Source organism: Sitophilus oryzae, unplaced genomic scaffold (assembly GCF_002938485.1).
Source record: "Sitophilus oryzae breed Bouriz unplaced genomic scaffold, Soryzae_2.0 scaffold_1620_pilon_pilon, whole genome shotgun sequence".
NCBI lineage: Eukaryota > Metazoa > Arthropoda > Insecta > Coleoptera > Curculionidae > Sitophilus > Sitophilus oryzae.
In genome coordinates, this window is record NW_022146304.1 from 5,902,569 (window position 1) to 5,925,901 (window position 23,333).

Here is a 23,333-nt window from a genome sequence, read left to right on the forward strand (position 1 = left end):
GTTTTGTAAGTTAACACGTAAAAAAATAAAATCTAATTTGTTAATTATTAAACTAAAATACTGAAAAAAGTACAGTTTTTTAGTTCTTCTAGACATTTAGTATTAATTGTAGTGACAGACGAAACTACTGCCATTGATATTTTTTTTCCTATACAAAATGGCGGAGTTAATTTTCCAATCTCATGTTTCGATTTGAGGCACCCTCATTGTATTTTCTTTAAATTTAAATAAAATATAGTTAGGTTAGCGAAAGTTTGAAACACCCTGTTTAAACGCCACTTTAACATCAAGATGCATTTTTTTTAGTTGCTTATCTCGATTGCTTTATTTTTATTGGAGATATTCATTTTTGAAAAAGAAAGTAATAATGTTTAGCAATAATTTTAGCATTAATATCATGCTTTTGATTTTGGTTCTATCACACATATCATCAACACACATATATGAAGTATAGTATATTGTTTTTCTAATGTCACCGTCATGGAAAATCATATTATTTTTTGAAGGCAGTTATTGTAGAAGAGATGATTTTAAGTCGAGAAGTTGATCTCTACCATGTTATATTAAAGCGACAATAGCCGATACAACTTCTGGACAAACAACAATAATATGGTTTTTCAATTACAGTGATATTACAGTGTATTAAAAAAACAATGAGCACTATCTCATGGGTGTGTTGATGAAAACCAAAAAAATGGCCTGCTTTATGTTTTTAATGCTAAAATTGTTATTAATTGCTACAGTCTTCTTCAAAAGCAAATATCTCAAAATAAAGGAGTAATTTACCATCAAACACCAAAACACGTTACTTTTGCACTTTGTCCGTCCAAGGACTTTTGCTTTTGATAATTCAAAACTAATGATTGACTTTTAATCATCTGCTGATGCTGCTAACATGGTTAGCGTTAGCTAAACGCGCATTCAGTGAAAAAGTAAAGTATACCAAAAGTTCCAACCCCCAACTGTAATCTTCGATGGCTTCACAGTCCTCTGAACTGAATCTTTATCGTAAGTTTAGTACTAATGTTAGGTTATTAGGAGCCGATATTTGGTTTCTGAAATCATGCAAAGCCAATTCAGTTTATCATAATTTTATTAAAGTTGATATTCCCAAAAGTAATGTTAGTGATAAAGGTAGAGAAAATTGCATAACAAAAATGGCATAATTTAGAAATCAAATATCAATCAAAATCGGATAGTAAATGAAGTTTAGTTGAAATTGGACGGACTTTAAAAAACTTACTTATAAGCTCACTAATGTAGAGTACGAATGTTGGTGTCATTTTCAAAGAAATAGGTTTGTGGTTATCAGTTGTAATCATCTGATAATGATGCTAACACGCTTAGCGAAACGCGCGACAATGGTGGTGTTTTGGTGTATTGTGGTAAATTCTGTTTTATTTTGCTGTTGTTACACCAAATGTTTCAACCCCCAACTGTAATGAATAGGTATCTCAAACAAAAAAAGCCATTAAGATGAACCATAAAACAAATTATCGAGAGAAGATGCGCCTTGGTTATACAGTGTTTTTTTTATTCTTTACTTTGTTAAACCATTCCATTCAAACTCACGCCAAAATAATAACAATTTATTTTCCCTCACATAATAGACAGATGAAAACTTTAATTCATTTTTAATTTGAAAAGATACTAAAAAATCAAATAATTTAACTGCTAAAAATAATAAATTGCTTAAAAAATCATCAAAATCCGCTCACTACAAAAATACCGTATGATCGAAAAAAAAACGGCGTCAGCGATGGCTATGAAATGAAGATCGCTGTCATTTTATATGTAAATTTATAGAGGAAATGTCATCGGTCGTCGTTTCCCAACCAACTGGACGCCGTTTTTTTCTCGATCATACGGTATATCGAGTTTTAAAACACATGAAATGTTTAATGTGGTCATTTTTCGTGCCGGTGACTGTATAAAATATTGGTATACAGGGTGAGTCTTAAAAAAGTGCAAATATTTTTAGGGGTGTTCTATTTTGATCCCAGGAACACGCCTATGTGTTTTTTTCCCAAAAAAGATGTTGAAAATCGTGTATTTTCTTTCCAATTTTCCTGTATATTTTAGAAAACTTTTTAAAACTGCCCGTTCACCACAATTTCTCTTACGGTACTCGTATAATTTCTTAATCTCTGATTTTACCTTGATTACGGCTTTACTCTATGGTTACGACACTAAAAGGGATGCAAATACCGAAAAAATCGGTCGCTCTCATTTTTTTAAAAAAATAAGTCATTTTTTTTTAATTTTCAAACTTGAATAACTTGGTTATTTTGGACTTATTTGAAAAACGGTAAAGAGAAAATATGGTTCTTTTATCAAGATTTACCAGCCTTAAAAATATTGGCACTTATTTAAGACTCAGTTGCTCGCTTGCCAATGCATATTTACTTATAACATACCTATTATGTTATTTTTGTGATTATAAGAAACAATCATAATAGAAGCAGTATCGACATGGGTTTGGTTATAATATTATAATGCACCTATTTAAGTTTGCGTGGCCTTTCATTATTAAACCAAGATGAATGGTTCGAGATTGACCTTTGGCTAATTAAGAGGTCAGTCGTATCGTGTCCGATAGGTAAGCTTTAGTTAGTTCGAAAGATTGTTTTCCATCTAGCTGGCTGTGAAATTAATGAATTTTTCTACAGTTTTTAACAGGCAACATAATATATTCAAGGTAAGATTGTATTTCTTATAAAGTGAATCGTTTATGGTAGTATTTTTCTGAAAGTAATAATAGGTGAGCTTGTGTGGAATTTTGTTTATTTATTTTAACGTTATAACAATTTAAATCGTGCTGTTTTGATTGATAGGATATGTTGTGTATTGTAATTTGAAGTAGGTAATGTTTAATATTGCATTGAACTATAATAATTATAAGAATAGTTCACTATTCGTATAGACAAATCTGTCTTATTAATTTATAAAAGTTAATGCCAGCACAGCCTATGCATACATACTAGTCTGTCGACTTACTTTTTTCCTTGAATAAGTACCCTAGTACTAAGTAATAAGTACCTTGGAAGATACACTTTAGAAGGCCTTAAGATCCGTAATAAAAAATTTAGAGCCTTATTTAAAAAACAAAAGCTGATGATAGCTTAAAATTATTGAAAATTATTACTTTAAAATTCTATTTTGTATTGTGTTTGTAAAAAAAGTTTGTAACTGCTTTGTTGTTTAGAAACATTTAAAACTGAATAAGACTACATCAGTATATAGTTAAATCCAATTAAAATATTTCTGTATTTCATAAAAAAAAGTTAATCTATTTAATTCTAAATTTAATATGCCGACGTTACCTATTGTAATCACGTTGATAATTTCACTACGATGAGATTCAAATTGAGATTTTTTTGTTTTGTTTGCAACAATAAATAAATTGTTAATAAATAAAAGCATTTTCAGCTTTTATGTACCTATCTCACTAAAAAAAAATTGGCGCCGGTAGGCACGTATAGCCGCCCATACTAAAATATGTTAATAAAAAGTTGGTAGGCAGTTCTTTTAGTTTCAAAGTAAAGGAATTTTTTCGATTTTTTTATCTCAAAAACTGCGACTTTGACTGATTTTGATGTTATTACAAATTTTGTTGCAAATATTATTCCTAATCTTAAATTGAAAACTGCGTTTCGCTAGCTACTGTAATTTTGGAGTTACGATTTTTTTTAAATTTTAGCCCCCTCCCATACCCCCTTATCAACCCTACACCCCCACCAAAAACTAATGGCCAGATTTTCGGGCGCCACAGTATTTTTGTGCCAAATTTGGTTAAAATCGGTTTAGCGGTTTTTGAGTTATCGTGTTACAGACGGGCAGACAGACAGACACCATGAAAATATTTTGTATTTAGGTCATTTATGACCCAAATAACGCATTTTGAGTGAAATTAAAAAAACTTTTTTTTGCCGATTTTAATAGCCTACCATACCTATTGGTATGGTCGGCTAAAAATAAACATTGGTCAAACATTAGTTTACTTGTATAAATGTCTTTGTATAATTTAATAGACAGGGAATGTAACAACCATTAAACAATTACCAGTTATTTTTAGTAAAACTCGTAGTTTCTAAGTAAAATATTTCAACAAAGAAAAAAATAAAATTTTATTGACAAATTGGTGAATATATAAAAAGTAATCTGATGTATCGTAAATTATTAATATAATTTTTATTTCCATCAAGACTGAGATTTTCTTCAACTATAATTCACAATGCCACTTCACTTGTGTCTATTTCCACAAAACCTAAACGAAAACCAAACAGGAATCGACAAATTTCCCCCTCTAAACCAATTGAAATCAGGCAAAAAAAACTGGGGTCTTTCGTCGAACACAAGGCCGCATTCCTGCATCCCTTAACGTATTTAAAGTAAGCCCTTGTTTCGTCGTGTCCCACTGACACATACAGATCGTCTCCCCTTCTAAACCTCCTAACCTAGGAAAAAATATTCGGTTGCAAAAGTTCCGAGCACCCTTTGTAATTTGGAACGACGTACGGTGGGTGAAAATACTTATTTTCATGGTAAAAATTATGTTTTTATATACCCCTATATTTCAGAGAAAAAAAAAACGTTTTTTTATAGTTAGATTGAGATATTTTTCTTTATGCTTCCTACGTCTAACACAGGAGAATTTTCTCGAAAATATGACCAAAACCCCTGAATAATATTTTTTTCAAGTTTAAGTTCTAATGTAGTACATTGGGGTTTCTGAGGTTGATGATTACGATTTTGCTAAAATAAATAAATTGCTGATTATCCTTTTTAATAAAAATTAGTGTATTTACATGGATTATGCGTAATATTATATCCGGTGGTGCATGGTCGCTGGAAAAATAGGAAATCCCATGCAAATTTTGAACTGTCCAAATATTGGCTCCCCTGATAATTTTGCAGCAAAGTCGTACATAGGTTTCGTAAAGGTATTTACGTATGCTGACTATACCTGCCAAATTTGAACAATTTTAAACAATAAGACAATAAATAATTTAAGAAAACCTGAATCTCTTTTTAAATTAAAACTGAACGGGTAAGAATGCAAAACCAGGTAAATGCCAACATACCTTAAGTTGTCAACCTATGAGTTTATCCTTTGAGTTTATCAATGTCAAATTGTATTTTTTATACGTTAGGCTTTTGCTCCATTCGAACAATTCAAAGGTCATGAAAAGGGAGATGAAATTGCCAAAAAAAGTTCATCGATACCATTCCAGGATTTTCTGCCATGCTGCGAAAAAAAGTAAATAAAAAATAAAAATAAGAAATCTGTAGAATAGTGAAAACATTACCAGGACAAGTAGGAAAGACAAAAAAACTCTTAAACCCGTAATAGAGGCAGAGAAGCTGTACAAGATACCTCATAAAAAGTATCTGAAATACAAGTTACAAGTTGCTCCTAAGCAAAGTATTTGATATATCAGTTACAAAATACTTTTAGAAAAGGTATTTGAAATACTAGATATATAAAACGTATTTTCTAAATACTTTTACTAAAATAAATAATTTTTAAAAGAAAACATTTAGCTTATTACATTAATATTAATTATGCCCAAGAATCGTGTAAATCTTAGAATAACTATTGCTTAAATATTGTAGTGTCTAATCAGCGGTGCTGCCTCACGTTGTAGCTACTTGCAACAGAGGAATCAGAGTTCTAAAAACGTATAAGATTAGTCTTTTGTGTGTCTTTACACGTATCATTGTTGTTTAAAGTGTCCAATTTTTGTTTTTCACACCTATTAATTTTACGTGTTTCAGCAAGATCTCTCATATGTTCTTTAAATGATTTTGACTTTTTGCTTTTCTTTAATCCAATCATTAATACTAGATAGATACAGAAGAATAAAAATGTTGTAATTTTTAGAATGCTTTTTTTTGTTCTATTTTAGGTTTAATGTTATATGATATTTCGTCACACCTAATAAGGGTATTATATTTTTTGGTCTGGCGACATTAGTCCATATTACGATTCAATGTCATAAATTAAAAAATATGAACAGGCAATAATTAATAAAAGTGTTTTTGCAAACTAGGTATTTATAAAATACTAAGATATTAAAAAAATATACCAAAAGACTAGCTACAAGATGAAACTAAAAACGGTATTTCAAATATAACATGAAAATACGTATGTTCTATCTTATATCTGTATTTCAAATACTCGTATCTTAAATAAGTCACACCTCTGAATGGAGGCAATGCGTGTTTAATAGGTACTTAAAGCTTTTGAGATTGACTGACGAAGCCATATCTAGTTTTCTTTTTCAATAATCAGAAGAAACAACAGATCGTACTCTATGTCAGTAACATTACCCTGGAAAATCTGCCATTCTTCGTACTAGTACATAATACGTAATAAACCATTGACAAAAAGCTATATGGCAGATTCAGTATCCAAGTTATTAGACTTTTTTAAAAGGATACTCTTGAAGAATGTAGTCTAGAGATAAGTAGAAGACCACGATAAACCTACGTACGTCGCGATGGAATAGGTCAACAGCCATGACGTGAAGACTAATTTTGTCCAGACGCACGGGTCAATTGACCCGCAGACCTCACGACGAGGAAAAGCGAAAAAGCGGCAAGCCCGAATAATTTATGGATCATTTATCAGAGAAAGGGCCGAATTATAGGAGCGGAGCGTAGAGGAATCGATAGGCGGCGGCGAGCGCTATCGCCAGTTTCCGACGCAATCCGCCAGGTGGCGCCAGTTGCAGGAGCGACGACGGCAACGGGGCGCACGTCGCCCGCTTCGATTCGCGAAAACGTGCATCAGGGATGGGTTGACAAACTGAGTTTGTCACATTTTATACATTGTCGATTGAAAAAATTAGATTACAGTTTATGAGGTGAATATTGGTTTATTCCATTGCGACCTTCACAGATCTTTTATTCTCTACACTACATTTTCTAGCCATGCAGTTTTCTAAAAGTCTAGTAATAGTCTAAGAGGCAGCGCCGAAAAAATTCTCTGAATAAATTCAGAGACTTTTTTCTTTGCTGACTCTCTGTCTATAATTTGAAGACTGATCTTTCACATAGTGCTCTCTCTGCTAATAGTTTATTGGTATCTATCTATCTCATAGTATGATCGAAAAAAAACGGCGTCTAGTTGGCTAGGAAATGACGATCGATGATATTTCCCATATAAATTTATAATATATTGTCAAGACTTAAATAGATGTCAACTTGGGTTTAGATCAAATTGGGAAAAAAACACAAATAATATAATTCTAGTAAATAAAATATAATTCGAGTAAACCAATTTGATATAGGCCCAAGAGATCGGTTACCTGCATGACATCGACCCCAGATATGTTTTTAAATAACATTGATAATTAAACAATTAAAATACAACAATCTCGGGTCGATAATCAAACGCAGGCTACCAAAGTTCGATTTCCTCATGGTCATAGCCGGGTGAATGTAATTAGATGAAAACAGATTATATAATATACATATAAATCCTGTTGTTCAATTTTAATCATATGTTTAAAGATACCGCAATAATTGATTGATGACACTGACTAACGATTTCTTTTTTACCAAATAACACAGGAACTAGAACTCTGATAGTATTTAACTGTCACCTGTAATACCAATTGGATTTTCTAATTAATTCTAAGGTATGGTTTCCTATAATAAGTTATTTTTTGATAGATAATAGTATTGAATTTGTTGAATTTTATATTTACAGACCTATTAATATAGTTCTTTTATTATCTATATATTACGTTGTCCAGTTGTATCCATTTCAAAAAGTCTCAAAATAATTTGGAGACAGAATAATCCATATAGCTCTCTGCCAATAGTTTATTTATTGGCTACTACTCAGAACCTCATATTTGTTCCTCACTATTGTTTCACTATACAGGGTGGTCCGAACTGTATTCCGGAAACTTCGGCAGGATATTCTGCAGATAACAATAAGTAAAAAAGTTCCTATAAATATGTGTTCTAAAATGCTTAGTTTTGGAGATACAGGGTGTAGAATTTTCATTTTTATTTCGATTTTTTCCAAATAATTTCTGAAGTAACATCAATATTTGGACGAAAATTGGTATCTGGGGTTTTTTGACATGAAAAATTTGATTTTGGTGTCATTTATTACATTAATAGGAGTCATAAAATAATTTACATTATTTTATGACTCCTATTTGTAAGGGGTGCCACCTACATTTGTTTTAAATGTTTTGAAAAGTAACAACTTTTCGTCCGTACCTGTATAAAACTACTGAGTAAAAAAATATACATTTCCGTGACTTTTTACGCAAAAAATGTCTGTTGGTAAAAATCGATACGAGCAACCGTTCTCAAGATATTTAAAATAGAAATAGTCAATACATGTCATTATTGACAAAAAATTAACACGTTGAGTAGATAGTTATTTGAGTGAAATAATGAATTGGGAAAATTTTTATTTTTTTTTATATTAATTATAATTTTTTCTGCGAAAAAATGATGATAAAAGAGCTTCTGTTGAACTTTTGGCACAAAAACATTTCAAATTTATGATTTCAGTCAAATAACATGTTTAATTACCTACATATGTCATTGAAGATAGGTCTTGATAATTTCGATTCCAAATATCTCGAGAACCATTACTTGTAGCGATTTTCACCACGAGATCTTTTTTAAGTAAAAAATGTCGCAAATTTATATTTTTTAATCACTAATTTTATACAGGTACGGACGAAAAGTTATTACTCTTTGAACCAGTTAAAAAATATGTAGGTGGCGCCCTCTACAAGTAGGAGTCATATTGACATCAAAATGAAATTTCTCATGTCAAAAAACTCCCAGACACCAATTTTCATCCAAATATTGAAGCTACTTCTTAAATTATTTAGAAAAAATCGAAAATAAATATGAAACTTCAACACAGAAACTTCTACATCTTCCAAACTAAGCATTTTAGGCAATACAATTATAAGAACTTTTGCTAGTAAACATTTTAATTGTTTATCAGAACACAATTCGGTTAGAAACAAAATTCATAATACAAAACTGAACTGTCGAAACGAATCAAAATATCAGTAAATAAATATGGAAACTTGTGACATTATTAGAGATAGATCTGCTTTAAAAACGTAATGCTCTGTGCAAATACTGCTAATCTGACTACCTGATTCTAAAAAATCTTACCCGAAAACTAAATTCCAGTCAGTGTAAATCAGAAAATAAAGGAAATGAAAGTTTGTCATAAAAGTGTTCTTTTTTTAAAACTTACTACTTAACTTGGCAAATATGTAATTGACTAGCGTAGCAAATTATGTACTAAATTATTATTTTGTTTCAGATCCAACCCTGGATAGAGCGCAGATCGAGCGAGACGCAGGCGCCCTGCCACGCGACCGGTTCACGTTGTCGGTGGTATTTCGTGCCGATAAGTTGGCTACCGTGTTTCTCTAAGGGTGGTCGCCCGTTTTAAACAATTTCCGAAGCTATTCTGGTTCCGTGTGACTTTTTTTGCTGCAGGTAAGTCGAAAATGTAGATGCCGTAGGTCGAATTCTGTCGCTAAAAATAGTTGTTTGTGTCGTTTGCGCTTCGATTTTTCTCGAGGCAGACTCGTTAAATATTGAAAACAGTCCGGCCTAACCTAACATTGATTAGAATTCTACAAGGTAGATGTAGGAAAAGTTAATCAATTATAAGTTTTAGTTGGTCATAATAAATTTTAAAATATTACTGGATTATTTAAAAGCATTCGATACTTTATTTTTTGAAAATTAAATAACGTTACAGTATTTATATCTTTGTTACATAATGTTTTTTGATAGTAGGATTTTGCGGAAAATTAATACATCTTATAATTATATTTATTTATAAATAAATCTATCGAGAATTAGTTTTTAATTTATATAATTTGTTTTTTGGAATAGTTCTTAAGATTATTCTCTAGTAATATTATTTTACAGAAGTGCGAATCGTGTGTTCGAATGTTATGCTGTTTTATAATTATCAAGTACAAGATGCAGTGGCAAAGTCAATTAAATACTTTTGTTACAATATTTTTTTCTAGATATTATTAACTATAATATTTTAATGACAAAATTTATTTTAATATAGATATTATATATTTTTTAAATATAAAATATTAAACTGGGATTTCACAAACAAGTTCTACGTTACTTTTTAAATCGACTTATATAACCCTTTTATGATTTTTGAGTTGATTGACCTTTAATATTATCTAATAAAACTTTTTTGTGCGGACACAAACCCATAAATCAGTGCCAACTTCATACCTTTTATCTTCATGGTATATATGTTACGGTTAAGGTCCGATGTCCGGTTAATGTTGACATTACCCGGACATCGGACTTTAACCGTAACATATATATAAATAAAAGAAAATAATCTTCTATTGGTATATATAATTTTAATGACATTTATAATGACATTTTTATTAATGACATAAGGATTTTTTCTATGGGAAAACTATTAAAACTTGGGGAAAAGATACTTATAGCTAGATTGGGTTACCAGAAATTGCTGTATTCTATTTTCATGTACAGCAGTTGACCGCTAGGTGGTGTGCCAAACCAATGACATAGAAAACCAGGATCTAATTATTTTTCCAGATATTTAAAGATTAATTGAAATAAGAGACAAAATAACAATTTTACCTACGTCATTGTCACTTTTTTCTTGGACAAAAAGCCAGAGTTAATTAGTAATTAGTAATAATGATTAGTAATAATAAATATTTAATTAGTCACCATTGAAGTCACCATTGCTTGGAGAATTCTAGAAATAACGCCATGTAGTGCCTAACCTAACCTTACGTTCTTATTCTGTGAAGATCGTTTTTTGGTTTAACTAAACGACTGCCATCAGTAATGTTGAATTTCAAAAATTCTCAGTCAATAATATTGAATTTTAAAAATTTAACATTACTGATGATAAAATATTCAGTCACCAGTAGAGTTCCCATCTGTTTTAATATATTGGAATTGTTGTACGACGTTCTCTCAAACCAATGTTCTAAAATGTTTATGTCTTTTGTTAAAATAGTTTTGACAATTCATGATAAGTGAATCCCTTAGAACAAATTATTAGACATTTCATTTAAAATAGTACACTCTATGTAATAATATAAAAAAAGATTTATAATTACAAATTATGTTTTTTTTTCTAAAAAATGACTGTCTATTTCTGTAACAATAACTATTACAGAAAATATCAAAAATTAAGCCTATTTAAATTTATGTTATGCCTTTGTAAAGAAAAAAACAAACCTTTTCTAACACAGCTACTTGATTTTGCAGTATTCAGACAGTACTTAATAACGTAAATTTGACATAGATACTGACAATATCAAAAATCAACTTAATTTTTAGCATTTTCTGGAACGTAGTATATACATACATACTGCGATTACTCGCTGACGAGTATTCGACACGCATCAGAAGATGGTCACGCAAGGCGTTTTCTTTCATGAGCTTTTCTGTGACTGAAAAGCCCGATACGTGATGTTATCTGCCTACCGCATTCCGGACATTCAAAAATCTCATTGCTTTGTTGCCTCTTTACTTTTTGGTTGTCGCTGTGAACTGAGTTTACAATTCTTTTCCATTGCGTTCTCTTGTGAGATATTTCTTCCCACTCATTCTGCATGTTAATCCCCTTTAAATTTTCGTGGAAAATGTCCTTGTACCTTTTCAGTTGTCCACCCGACCTCTTATCGTCTACAAGCTCACCGTAGAGCAGAGATTTAGGTATGCGATTTTCTTGCATTCTGCATACGTGACCCGCCCATCTTAATCGAGATTTTGTAACCATGACTTCAATACTTTCGCAGTTAGCTTTTTCAAGGACCGATACGTTTGAGACATGATGGAACCACCGGATTCTTAAGAGTTGTCTAAGGAGTCTCTGTTGCAACTTGTTTAATGCATTCATGTGACGGCGCCGGTACGGCACTCAGGTTTTGCTTCCGTATAACATGGTGGGAATTATTATTGCTCGGTACACTGCAAGTTTCGTTTTTGTGCTTAAGTCATGATTGTAGAAAACCCTGTCTTTTAGAAACGTAGTACACGGTTATTGAATACAGTATTATTTTGATATTTGATTTTCACATTTGAATGCGATATTTGCATTTTCACATTTGAATGCGATATACTTTATGTTACAAATATTCTGACAAAATTTAAATGAAGCTGGGTCGCATTACGGTAATCGAATTACCAATATGCGCTCTCCCTAAAACCTTTAATATACGACAAAAGGATTATTTTGCCACATAATGTAGTATATTGTTCAGCTACCAAAACAACAATACGTAACAAAATGGGATTTTGTTTTATCTTGACATAATTAGCACAATACGGACCCGTTGACGATCCCAATTAGTAATTGTATTAGAAATTTAATTTTATTTAAACCATAATTGCAAAAATAAATAATTGCCGTTCTTCCAATATCGTTTAATAACCACTAGACTATTCCATTTTTGCAATTAAGAAATATGGAAAGTAGACATAGATCTATAGATATAGATCTACGATAAAGATTGTTATAGATATATTGAAAAAAATGCATTCTTTTCAATAAAGGGTACCACGACCACAAATAGATAAAGCGAATTTTGGTATGCGATTTTCATATTTTTATGGACTATGTGTGCCCATGTGGCATGGACATGGTGTCCCATATTATAATTCCCACCATAGGGATCTCGTAAACCAGAAGAGATACAAAGGTGATTAAACTAGAGGAGAGTTGGACTTTTGTGAACCTTAGTACCTCATTTGCGGAAAACTAAAAATTCAAGTACTTTCAAAGATATTTTATATTTTTTTCTGATTTTCTTTAAAACAATTAGATAGTTAAAAGTGATTTTTACAAATCATGATAAGTAAAATAGAGATCCAATTGTCTGTCATTTCACATAAAAGTATATAGGTATAGGTACTACATAATTTTATTTATTCTTGGAAAAAAGTTCTTGGACCTTGTTTCTAAATAAAAAAAAGTTTCATTTTCTTGGGATTTAGGTTCGGGAAAAACGCTGATTAGGTTTTCATTTGGTTAAGTGTCTTTACTTGGTTTTAAAAAACAAACGTTTCGGCTAACATTATAGCCTTCTATGTAGCCTGTTTTATTTATTTGTATATTACATGTTATATACAATAACAATTTTGCCATGCTATAACTACCGTATCATCGAAAAAAAAACGGCGTCTAGTTGGCTTGGAAATGAACATCGATGACATTCCCCATATAATATTACGCATAAAATGAAAGCGATCTTCATTTCATAGCCATTGTTGACGCCTTTTTTTCGATCATACGGTACTTCTCATAGAATTTAAAAGTTTATGAATAAAATAATAAACAGTAATATATTATTGAAACTTTTTTTGGAGAGTTTTCTAAAGAAGAACCGTGTAGTTAAAAGTAGATGCGTAAAAACATTTTTATTTTAAATTTTTTAATTTACAACTCTTTCACATTACTAAAGAATTCAGGATGATTACTGTACAGTATGTATATTAATTTTAACGTACTTTGACCTTAACCCCTCTTTTTTTTGTATGATTATTAGTATTATTTTCGTTAACAGGCAATTCAGATGTACTTTTATTTGTTTTTAATTACATATACCAATAGTCAGTTTATTTAGTAAACATTTCATACATTTGTATTATTGATGCTGAATATATGTTTTGTATCAATATGCTAAAATCGGTAAAATTAAATAAACATAGCTGTAAAGGTTTGTTAGTAAAATTATTTACTATATTATATAAAATTGTTTTTTTATTAAATTAATAATTTTAATTAGTTACTTTAGTTTACAGTAGTTAAAAGTAGTTTATAGTAGTTAAAAGGGTACTAGTACAACATAACAGCTTTAATTATCTGATGATGGCACTAACATAGCTAGTATAATGTGCGTCTAGAGTTTAAATAACGATTTTGCTATGTTGTGATAGAGTTGAGTAGTTTTCTGTCAAATAAACAAAATTTTTATTACTTTTTCGCAAAGCTAAAAAATCAACTATGTATATTGTAATCGTTCCAAAGTTTGGTCAACATGCTATTTAATTTAGTTCAGGTTGTGGCCTGATCCGAACGGATATTACACGAAATGCAAATAGGAGAATATCGATAGAGCATTGAAATATAGAGTTATTCGTTTATTGCGTTTGTGCATGTAGCGCAGAGCTGGGAAACAACGGCTGTGTTGAGCAGAAATTTATATTTAACTTTACCTTTTCAATTCGAGTTTACTACGTATTAATTTGTCTATAGGGATTTCTGTTGTGTTTATTATACATGTTTGAACGGTTTGCCTGGTTAATATATTATAAACTGCAATAGGGTGTCTGTGGTGGTTTTGACAGTTGACAATTTAGAAGTACTAAAATATCATTAATTATTTATTTATCGGAGGAATAAAAATATTTAATGTTTATACAGGCTGAATCGACTTAGATACATAAATGGTTTATATTGTGATGTTATACATATTATCGAAGATTTTATGTTAAAATGTTGGAATATTGGAAATATTGGAATGGGAGTTTTTTGTGCACTCGGTTTTTGGATTAAAAAAGGTTAAAGCAGACGCTTAGATTTATCGCTCAGGCCGCTTGTGTAAACCTCGTCTTTGCAAGTATATTGGTATGTATGTAGGAAGTTCCGGCGGACTCTGCAGGCCGTTGTGCAAACCTGATTTGTGCGGGTATACCTGATACGTATATTTGATATCAATTAAACTTTTAGTTATGCAATCGAAGGCGCGAATTTTGAATTCACTGTTGCCAAACATGGAGATTTTCGGCGCAGTGCTGACTAACTGGAATTTACATTACCCGCTGGGGATTCAGGTGCTAGCTTTGCTGTTAAAAATGCCAAGTTACCACATTTATTTGTTTATTTTCTGACATTGTCATTCGTTTTGACACTTTAGTTTGTGTATTAAGTGTTTTTGGTTTAAATAAATAGTGTTGTGATACTTTAAGATTAAAATTGTTTACTAGCAGTCGCACATTGTTCTTTTTAGAACCTCTTTTAGTAAAAAAAATCTGCGCAACTTTGCTAGACTATTTTGAACGGGAAAGCGGTAGTAATGGCCCTTTATGTCCCTTAAGTGCTGTTAAGGTGAGTAAAAAGTTTTATGTAAATAATAACTGTTTATATATTTATAATTAATTTATTTTTGTTTCCCGAAATATTTTGATTAAAAGGAAACATGTAAAAGTAGGCAACGCTGTGGTGGTCAAGCTTAATCACGCGACTAAAGTTTATTTGATATGAACTATATGTGGCAAGTTCCAATATGCAGGCCGTTAGCCTGACCTCTGCGAAATCTGGCCTTGCTTAAATTTGGCCCGCGAAAACTTTGAAGTCTAAACCTATGTATTGTAACGTTTTTAAAATCCGTTACTTATTTTTAATATGCTTTATCAAGGTATTTTATCTATTATTGCAAGTGTTCTCTATTTCTGATCCAACATTGGTTTAGTAACTTTGAACTTTCTCTAGTCGGCAACATTGATATTACCGTGCTGACGATGACGGTGTGATTGTCATTTTACCAGAGGTATTTTAATTTCTGACGTCCTTAGCATCACAAGTCTGGGTCAGAATTTCAAATATCTGTATTCTTTCTTGAAAACCTTAATCCTTTGGAATTTCAACGAACCAGGTTAATATACTGTGCTGGCAACTGTTACTTTTGGGTCGGCATTTACATGTGTGGAAGTAAATCGCATAGGGATCTTATTAGGTCGGAGTGAGAGAAATGCGACCGAACGACTCGACGCGCGACGGTGTGCTGTTGCGGCGTTGCCGATACGCCTTTCCCTATCAAGTAAAGTAAAATCACGATCGCACACCGCTTATTTTTAAAAGACTTTTATCTCAAGAGATAACTAGATAAAATCATTAGACATGTTTCTGAGCATCTGAAATGGAATTATAAGGATATCGTTAGGGTGTCATTTTTTTATAAGGAGAAAACGTCTGTAATCGCGATAATTTAAAAACTCAACTTTTTAACACATAACAGGTCATAACTCAAGAACCACTTTAGATATTGAAACTTTTTTTTATTTTCAAGATCAGATATTTTACAATGTGCAGAAATGCAGTTGTGGACTGTATTAATTTTAAATTTTTGTTTGACTGGTCTTATTTTATCAATGAAAATTACGTTAATAGCTGGGAGAAACCGCACAGAGAAATGAGAAACCTGCTCCTACCTTTAATGGTCGTCTCAGACAGCTTCAGAGGGCCCTCTTCTCGATCTTGATCTTCTCAGCGCTAATTTTCACACATACACTAACATAAATCGTCTTTGAAGGGATTTAACTTTTAAGTTCAGACTTTCGGCGCGTACCGGTTAGCTGACCAATTTCGTCGTACGACGGTTTGTAATAGACTGTGTGCTACACTTCCTAGTGTTCGGGCATGCGTACACTAATGTTGCAGGAAGCAGGTATAAGTGCGGCAATTTAAAATTTAAAGAAATTAAAATAATTAATCTTAATCTAAGAAATTACATAAAAGAAAATAATTTTATAAAAAATATTAAGTTTCCTTAACATTCCACCCACCAAAACATATGTTTTTAAAAATAAGATAAAGGAAAAAAGAAATAATAATGCAAAGTTAAGAATAAAAAAAATGTATAAAGAATTATTTTACCTTATTAGTTGCCAGGTAAAGGGCAAATTTTGACAACTGGCCTTTGTAATATCCCATGTGCAGTTGTAACTACACGAACAATATTGTCTTTTCCGGGATGAAGCTTTATGACTCTACCCAATTCCCAAGATAACGGAGATTTTGTTTCATGTTTGATCAGAACTAATGAATTCAATTTTATTTCAGGAGTAGGTTCGGTCCATTTATGCCGTTCTTGCATTAAATGTACATACTCCTGAGACCAACGTTTCCAAAAATCAGTATGCATACGTTGAATTAGTTGCCATCTTGACAATCTATTAAGAGGGATAGAGGTCAGATCAGATTCTGGAAAACCAATTGTTAAAGGTTCTAAGGTCAGAAAGTGACCGGGAGTTAATGGTTGTAAATCATTGGGATCGGCACTTATAACCGATAATGGCCGAGAATTCAGCACTGCTTCAATTTGGGTTAGAATAGTGGAGAATTCTTCATATGTCAAAATCTGAGAGCCGATTGTTCGATATAAATGAGATTTCATAGATTTTACACCGGCTTCGGCCAGGCCATTAAAGTGAGGACTGCCGGGTGGATTAAATTTCCAAGTAATGGATAAAACTTGAGCCGCAACCTGGGCGAATTGAAGCATTTGGTTGCTGGCACCTTTGAAATTAGTACCTTGATCACTAGAAGTAAAAGAACATCTGCCACGACGCGAAACAAAACGCTTAAAAGCGGCCAAAAAAGCCTCAGAAGTAAGGTCTGAAGTAGCTTCAAGATGTATTGCTTTGGTAGCTGAGCATACAAAAACACAAACATATCCCTTATAGATCTTGGCTTTTCTGTATCGATGCATTGTTAGAGAAAAGGGACCTGCAAAATCAATACAAATGGACGAAAAAGCCTTCAATTGTGAAATACGTAACGATGGCAAGTCAGCCATATAAGGATTGTATGATTTAGGTTTACAGCGAAAGCAACGAATACATCGATTTAAACATTGTATATAGAACTGTTGAAGGAGATAGTATCCAAAATTGTTGAAGGATTAAACAGTGCAATGTCTTTAAACCTGGGTGAAGGTTTGCTTGATGAATCCACTCAATAATCAAATCAGTAAGTCTGTGTGATTTAGGCAATAATATAGGGTGTTTTACATCGTAAGTGAAGTTGCTATTATTAAGTCTGCCACCCACCCTGACAAGACCTTCCGAGTCCAAGAAAGGTGCGAGTTTCCGAAAAGGTTTAGGAAGTAAAGCATTTGATAGAATTTTATCTATAATGTCTGAAAAGGTCTTTCGTTGAACATGTCGAATAATATAAATCAATGATTTACGCATTTCAGAAGATGAAATAAAAGAGGTTTTACTTTGCAGTGAATCTTTAGATTTAAGGAAAAATCTTAAAACATAGGCTAAAATTCTTTGAATTTTACGTATCGAAGAAAACTTGTGTAGCAGATCGCATATGATATCTTCTTCTAATGAAACATGGAGAGATGTTTGTTTTTCTTCACTGTAGACAGATTCACACATTTCTAAATGAGGTTGAGCAGGCCAGACATCTCGGTTGCAATGTTGAAGAAAGTTTGGACCGCGCCACCAAATTTTGTGTTCTAAGAGTTGAGATGCAGTTAAACCACGAGATGCGCAATCTGCAGGATTGTCACTGGACGGAACATAACGCCAGGAAGTGTTAGAAACTTTGCCTTGGATATGACTTACTCTGTTAGCTACAAAAGTTTTCCATTTATGAGGACTGGCAGCTAACCAGGCTAAAACGACAGTCGAATCAGACCATGCATATATGGAATTAAAACAGAGATAATCTGCGTAAGTAGTAGTAACAAAAGTAAGCAAATCCGCCAATAAAACAGCTGCACAGAGCTCTAGACGAGGCAATGAAACAATTTTTAATGGAGCCACTTTACACTTAGCAGTGACCAAAAAGGTACTGACTTGACCACTATCATTGATAGTCCGAAAATATATGACGCTGCGTAACCAGTTTGGGAAAGCATCACAGAAAACCGTGCAGTTCCATACAAGAAAATATTATCAGAAATAACACGTCGAGGTATTCTAATTCCAGCTAGTTGAGATAGTTCGGATTTATACCTATTCCAGACCTGCAATATTTCTGTAGAAGGAGTTTCATCCCAAGATATATTAGATTCCCAGAGTTTTTGTAGAAGACATTTTGCTAATAGAATAACTGGGGAAATAAAACCAATAGGGTCATATATTCTACTAATTTCGGAAAGTATATTCCGTTTAGTACATTGGCGATCAACTGGATTAAAAGAATAAGTAAACTCATCAGATTTTGGACACCATTTTAGACCTAAAACTTTAATGAACGAAGGTTCTTCTTTGTCAAAGCTACAAGACATTTGTACATCAGAAGGAGGAATATGGCTTAACAAATCAGGTTGATTACTTGCCCATTTTCTCAATTCGAACCCCCCAGTACGCATAAGATCAACAAGTTCGTGTTGCAAACTTAGAGCAGATTTTAGATCATTTGCACCACAAATTGCGTCATCTATATAAATATTTTTCTTTATTGCCTTTGCAGCTAAAGGAAAATGAGACTCTCCCTGATTAGCAAGTTCTTGCAGTGTTCGAAGAGCTAAATATGGAGCAGACGATACCCCGTATGTCACTGTGAGCAGTTTGTATTCTTGAATTGGTTCATCTGAAGAAAAACGCCATATGATTCTTTGAAAGTTTTGAAATTGTGGTTGAATAAGAATTTGTCTATACATTTGCTTAATGTCACAAATAAAAACATATAGATGAAATCTAAAAGTTAAAAGAATAGAAGCAATATCCTGTTGTAACTTAGGTCCTATAAATAAAGAATCATTGAGAGATGTTCCATTCGTGTCTCGAAAACTAGCATTAAAAACCACCCTAAGCTTAGGTCCAGATATCTCATTTTTTATAACAGAATGATGAGGTATGTAGTAAGCTGTAGGAGAGTTATAGTCTTCCGGAGGGATCAATACCATATGTCCATTGTTGAGATAATCCTGCATAAACTCACAGTAAGCTTTACGAAGCTCTGGATTTTTAGCAAGCCGGAACTCTAGTGATGTAAATAGTCGACGAGCTTGATAACATGTATTACGGAAGAATGGATTCGGTATTTTAAACGGAAGAGGTACACAGAATCTGCCAGACTGATCTCTATAAGTTAGCGATCTATAAATTTCCTCACACTGGACATCCTCAGTAGACAGGCTAGAAATTTTAGGAATTTCCTCAACTTCCCAAAATTTTTGAAGCTGAATATCTAAGTTACTTTCAATAGAAGTATGGCAGCTTAGCAAAGTTGAATTATGTAACGGTACATGGTCAGAAACTGCCATACCTTGAAGAATATATCCGAAAATTGTTTCTAAAGCAACAGGTTGACCCGGTTCACCTAAAACCCGTCCCGAACGTAGAATATGAGGTACCAATTCAGCACCAATTAAAAGGTCAATAGGACCTGGTTTATGAAATGAATAATCAGCTAATTTAAGATTCTGGATATGTGTCCAAGACAAAGGATTTATATTTATCTTAGGTTGGTCAGAACAAATTTTCGGTAAAATGATACTATCAAAAGAGAATAGAGGATTAGAATCATTAATGGTTTAATCGTACAATGTGTGACGCCCTGATTTGTTTGCGCTGACATTCCATTAAGTCCTTCAATGGGAATAGAAAAGCGTTTACGTGGTAATCCAAGACGATTTACACATTTTTCTGTAATAAAGTTAGCCATGCTAGCGGAGTCAAAGAGAATTCGAATTTGTTGAAAGTTTCCCCGAATATCTTTGATGTCGACAATGGCTGTAGATAATAAAACCGTAGATTGTTTAGTAGATAACGTGCTCGCCATAGCACTGACAGAAGGGCCAGGAGTTGACTCTAGGATTGCACGGTCATCAGTGTGATTGAAATTTGAATTGACTGGAGTATTAGATGAAGAACTATCTATAGCTTTATCCAGATGCAATAATGTGTGATGAGGAGATCCACAAATTTTACATTTAAAAAAGAATTGCATTTTCGTACAGAATGGGAAGATAACAAACAATTTGTACATAAATTGTGTTGTTTAGCAAAGTTTAACCGGTCCTGCGGTGTTTTTGAAAGAAAGGAAAAACATCTGTATAATGCATGTGAAGATGAACACAGTACACATTTCAGTTTGTCCCCCTTATTAGATTGATATGGTGTGGCATTGTTATTACTTGTTGTCATAAAGGCTGGATAACCAGTTTTAATTTCTGAAGATTTTTTATTAGATGAAAAACTAGAGGATTGATACGATTGTTTGCTCTTATCCTTATAATGTTCATTATTGTATGAAGTAGTAAACTGAACTGACTCTAAGGCTTTACATTTATTTTCCAAAAAATGTGTTAAATCTGAATATGTCGGAATTTCGACAGTATTTTGAACTTCAAAATCAGTCCTAATAGAAACATTTAATTTTTGCAATAACATATTAAATAAGAGAAAATCCCAATGAGTAACAGGAAATTGCAAAACGCGTAGCGCAGAAATATTTTCGGAAAAAATATTTAAAAGGTTTCTAAGTTCAGTACAAGTTCCTTTTCTGACCTGTCCAGCTTGACAGATTTCATTATAATGATAAGTAGCCAACAATCTTTTATTTTGATATCGATTTTTAATAGCAGTATAAGCAACTGTATAATTATTTTCAGTGACTGGAAGTCCTTTAATTACAGATAGAGGTTCTTTACCCAATGACGTTAGTAAATATTGGAACTTTTCTACATTTGACAATTGTGAATTTTCATGTATTAAAGTATTAAAAAGATCAAAAAATCCAGACCAACTTTTGAAATCGCCTTCAAATATAGGAAGAGTAATTTTCGGTAATTTTGCAGTAATTTTAGGAGTGGAAACATTGGTCGAATTATTTGTCAAAGAATTGTCACCTACAATTTGATATTTTATAGCTTTAGATCCGTAGAATGCGTTGTCAGCTGATATACGTAAAGCATCATATTTTTTAAAATCTTCGTCTGATATGAGAGAAATAATTTGATTGTGATAAGTCATAAAATCTTCATACACCTTGTCAATAGTCTCTACTCTAGCTAAAAATATCGATTTTTGAGAGTTGTCACTAGATATTGCAACACCAATGTCATAAGTTTCTTTTAAACGGTTAAACGCTGTTGTTCGTTTTAAATCATACTTAGAAATTTTATCTGACATAGTGAAAATATTTTAATATTATATCTGATTTTGAATAAATGCAATTATAATATTAAAACTAAAATAATAATAATTGAGTTCAGGTAAAACTGCAAGAATTAATATCAGTAAAAAATATTGTTTATAAACAAATGTGAAACTATATAAAAAAATGTACTAAGTACAATTGTGACAGTACAATACGATAGTACAATTCTACGACACCAAGTAAATTGGTGCGTATTTGTATCGCTGCGCGCTCGTACAAAAATTGAACCAAAAAACTATATGGCTTGGTATATGTGGAATGTATGGATTTTAAATCACAAAATTGAAAACTGATATTAAAAAGAATTATAAAATAAAATCCGGCTATGTATGGACCAAAAATGTGCAGAAATGCAGTTGTGGACTGTATTAATTTTAAATTTTAGTTTGACTGGTCTTATTTTATCAATGTAAATTACGTTAATAGCTGGGAGAAACCGCACAGAGAAATGAGAAACCTGCTCCTACCTTTAATGGTCGTCTAGACAGCTTCAGAGGGCCCTCTTTCGATCTTGATCTTCTCAGCGCTAATTTTCACACATACACTAACATAAATCGTCTTTGAAGGGATTTAACTTTTTAAGTTCAGACTTTCGGCGCGTACCGGTTAGCTGACCAATTTCGTCGTACGACGGTTTGTAATAGACTGTGTGCCACACTTCCTAGTGTTCGGGCATGCGTACACTGATGTTGCAGGAAGCAGGTATAAGTGCGGCAATTTAAAATTTAAAGAAATTAAAATAATTAATCTTAATCTAAGAAATTACATAAAAGAAAATAATTTTATATAAAATATTAAGTTTCCTTAACATACAATATGTTTACATAAGAAAAATTCGATAAGATTGTTTTTTCCATTCAAAAATTTTAAACAATCCATTCATTTACTTTTAGAGCATAGCAATTTTCAGCAATCGTGTAATTTTTTTATTGGTAAAGATTTTCACATACTGTCTACAAAGAAAATACAGCAGAAATATTAACAAAGTTCTTGAAAAAACTACAATCTATTATTTCTAATAGATTTCGAGATTCTAATAGATTTTCTAATAGATTTTTGAATTCAGAGTTCTAATACCGCGACCACTATCGAACACCCACTCAATTCCACTTATTTTTACCAAAAATGCAAGTGTTTCTAGCTTGCACTTAAAAAAATTCAAGCTATAGGGAAAATTACAACGACTAGTTAATGAATAAACAAATCAAGTATCACGATACGTAATTAAATCGTGAAGCTGAACGCATGACGTACACCTTTCCCTAGAACTTTAAGTACTGACAGAGGTATTGATTGGGTCGACCGGTCAACTACGACAAATCTGCTATATCCCCTTCCACGTCTCTTAGCGATGTGCACAGTTTCTCGGTTTATTTCATACGTTTGTCAACGTGTTTAC

The 23,333-nt window shown here is 32.2% G+C and overlaps 3 protein-coding genes across 5 annotated transcripts in view; 1 reads left to right on the plus strand and 2 right to left on the minus strand.

Annotated features, from left to right (window-relative positions):
* Positions 1–23,333, plus strand: part of LOC115880220 (complexin) — a 983,791-nt gene that overhangs the window by 115,772 nt on the left and 844,686 nt on the right. The window contains exons 1-2 of one of the 3 annotated variants that reach the window (XM_030897370.1): positions 2,631–2,698; positions 9,320–9,498. The gene's annotated coding sequence lies outside the window, so the exon portion shown is untranslated. Of the gene's footprint in view, positions 1–2,630; positions 2,699–5,110; positions 5,261–9,319; positions 9,499–23,333 lie in introns of those variants that run through there. The other 2 variants (XM_030897369.1, XM_030897371.1) reach the window with 2 other exon arrangements.
* On the minus strand, positions 16,689–17,519 carry LOC115880197. The gene has a single exon (XM_030897335.1). It carries the CDS (start codon positions 17,517–17,519, stop codon positions 16,689–16,691), a length of 831 nt encoding a protein of 276 aa, XP_030753195.1.
* On the minus strand, positions 18,576–21,906 carry LOC115880198. The gene is made up of 2 exons (XM_030897336.1): positions 21,522–21,906; positions 18,576–20,158 (listed from the first exon to the last, which is right to left on the minus strand). The coding sequence occupies exons 1-2, from the start codon at positions 21,904–21,906 to the stop codon at positions 18,576–18,578; spliced, it is 1,968 nt and encodes a 655-aa protein (XP_030753196.1).

Coding starts and splice junctions, on each gene's coding strand:
- LOC115880198 (XM_030897336.1), bottom strand. CDS start 21,906: ATGTCAGATAAAATTTCTAAGTATGATTTAAAACGAACAACAGCGTTT. Junction 20,159..21,521: donor ATTTGAAGGCGATTTCAAAA/GTTGGTCTGGAT, acceptor TTCATAAACCAG/GTCCTATTGACCTTTTAATT.
- LOC115880197 (XM_030897335.1), bottom strand. CDS start 17,519: ATGCATCGATACAGAAAAGCCAAGATCTATAAGGGATATGTTTGTGTT.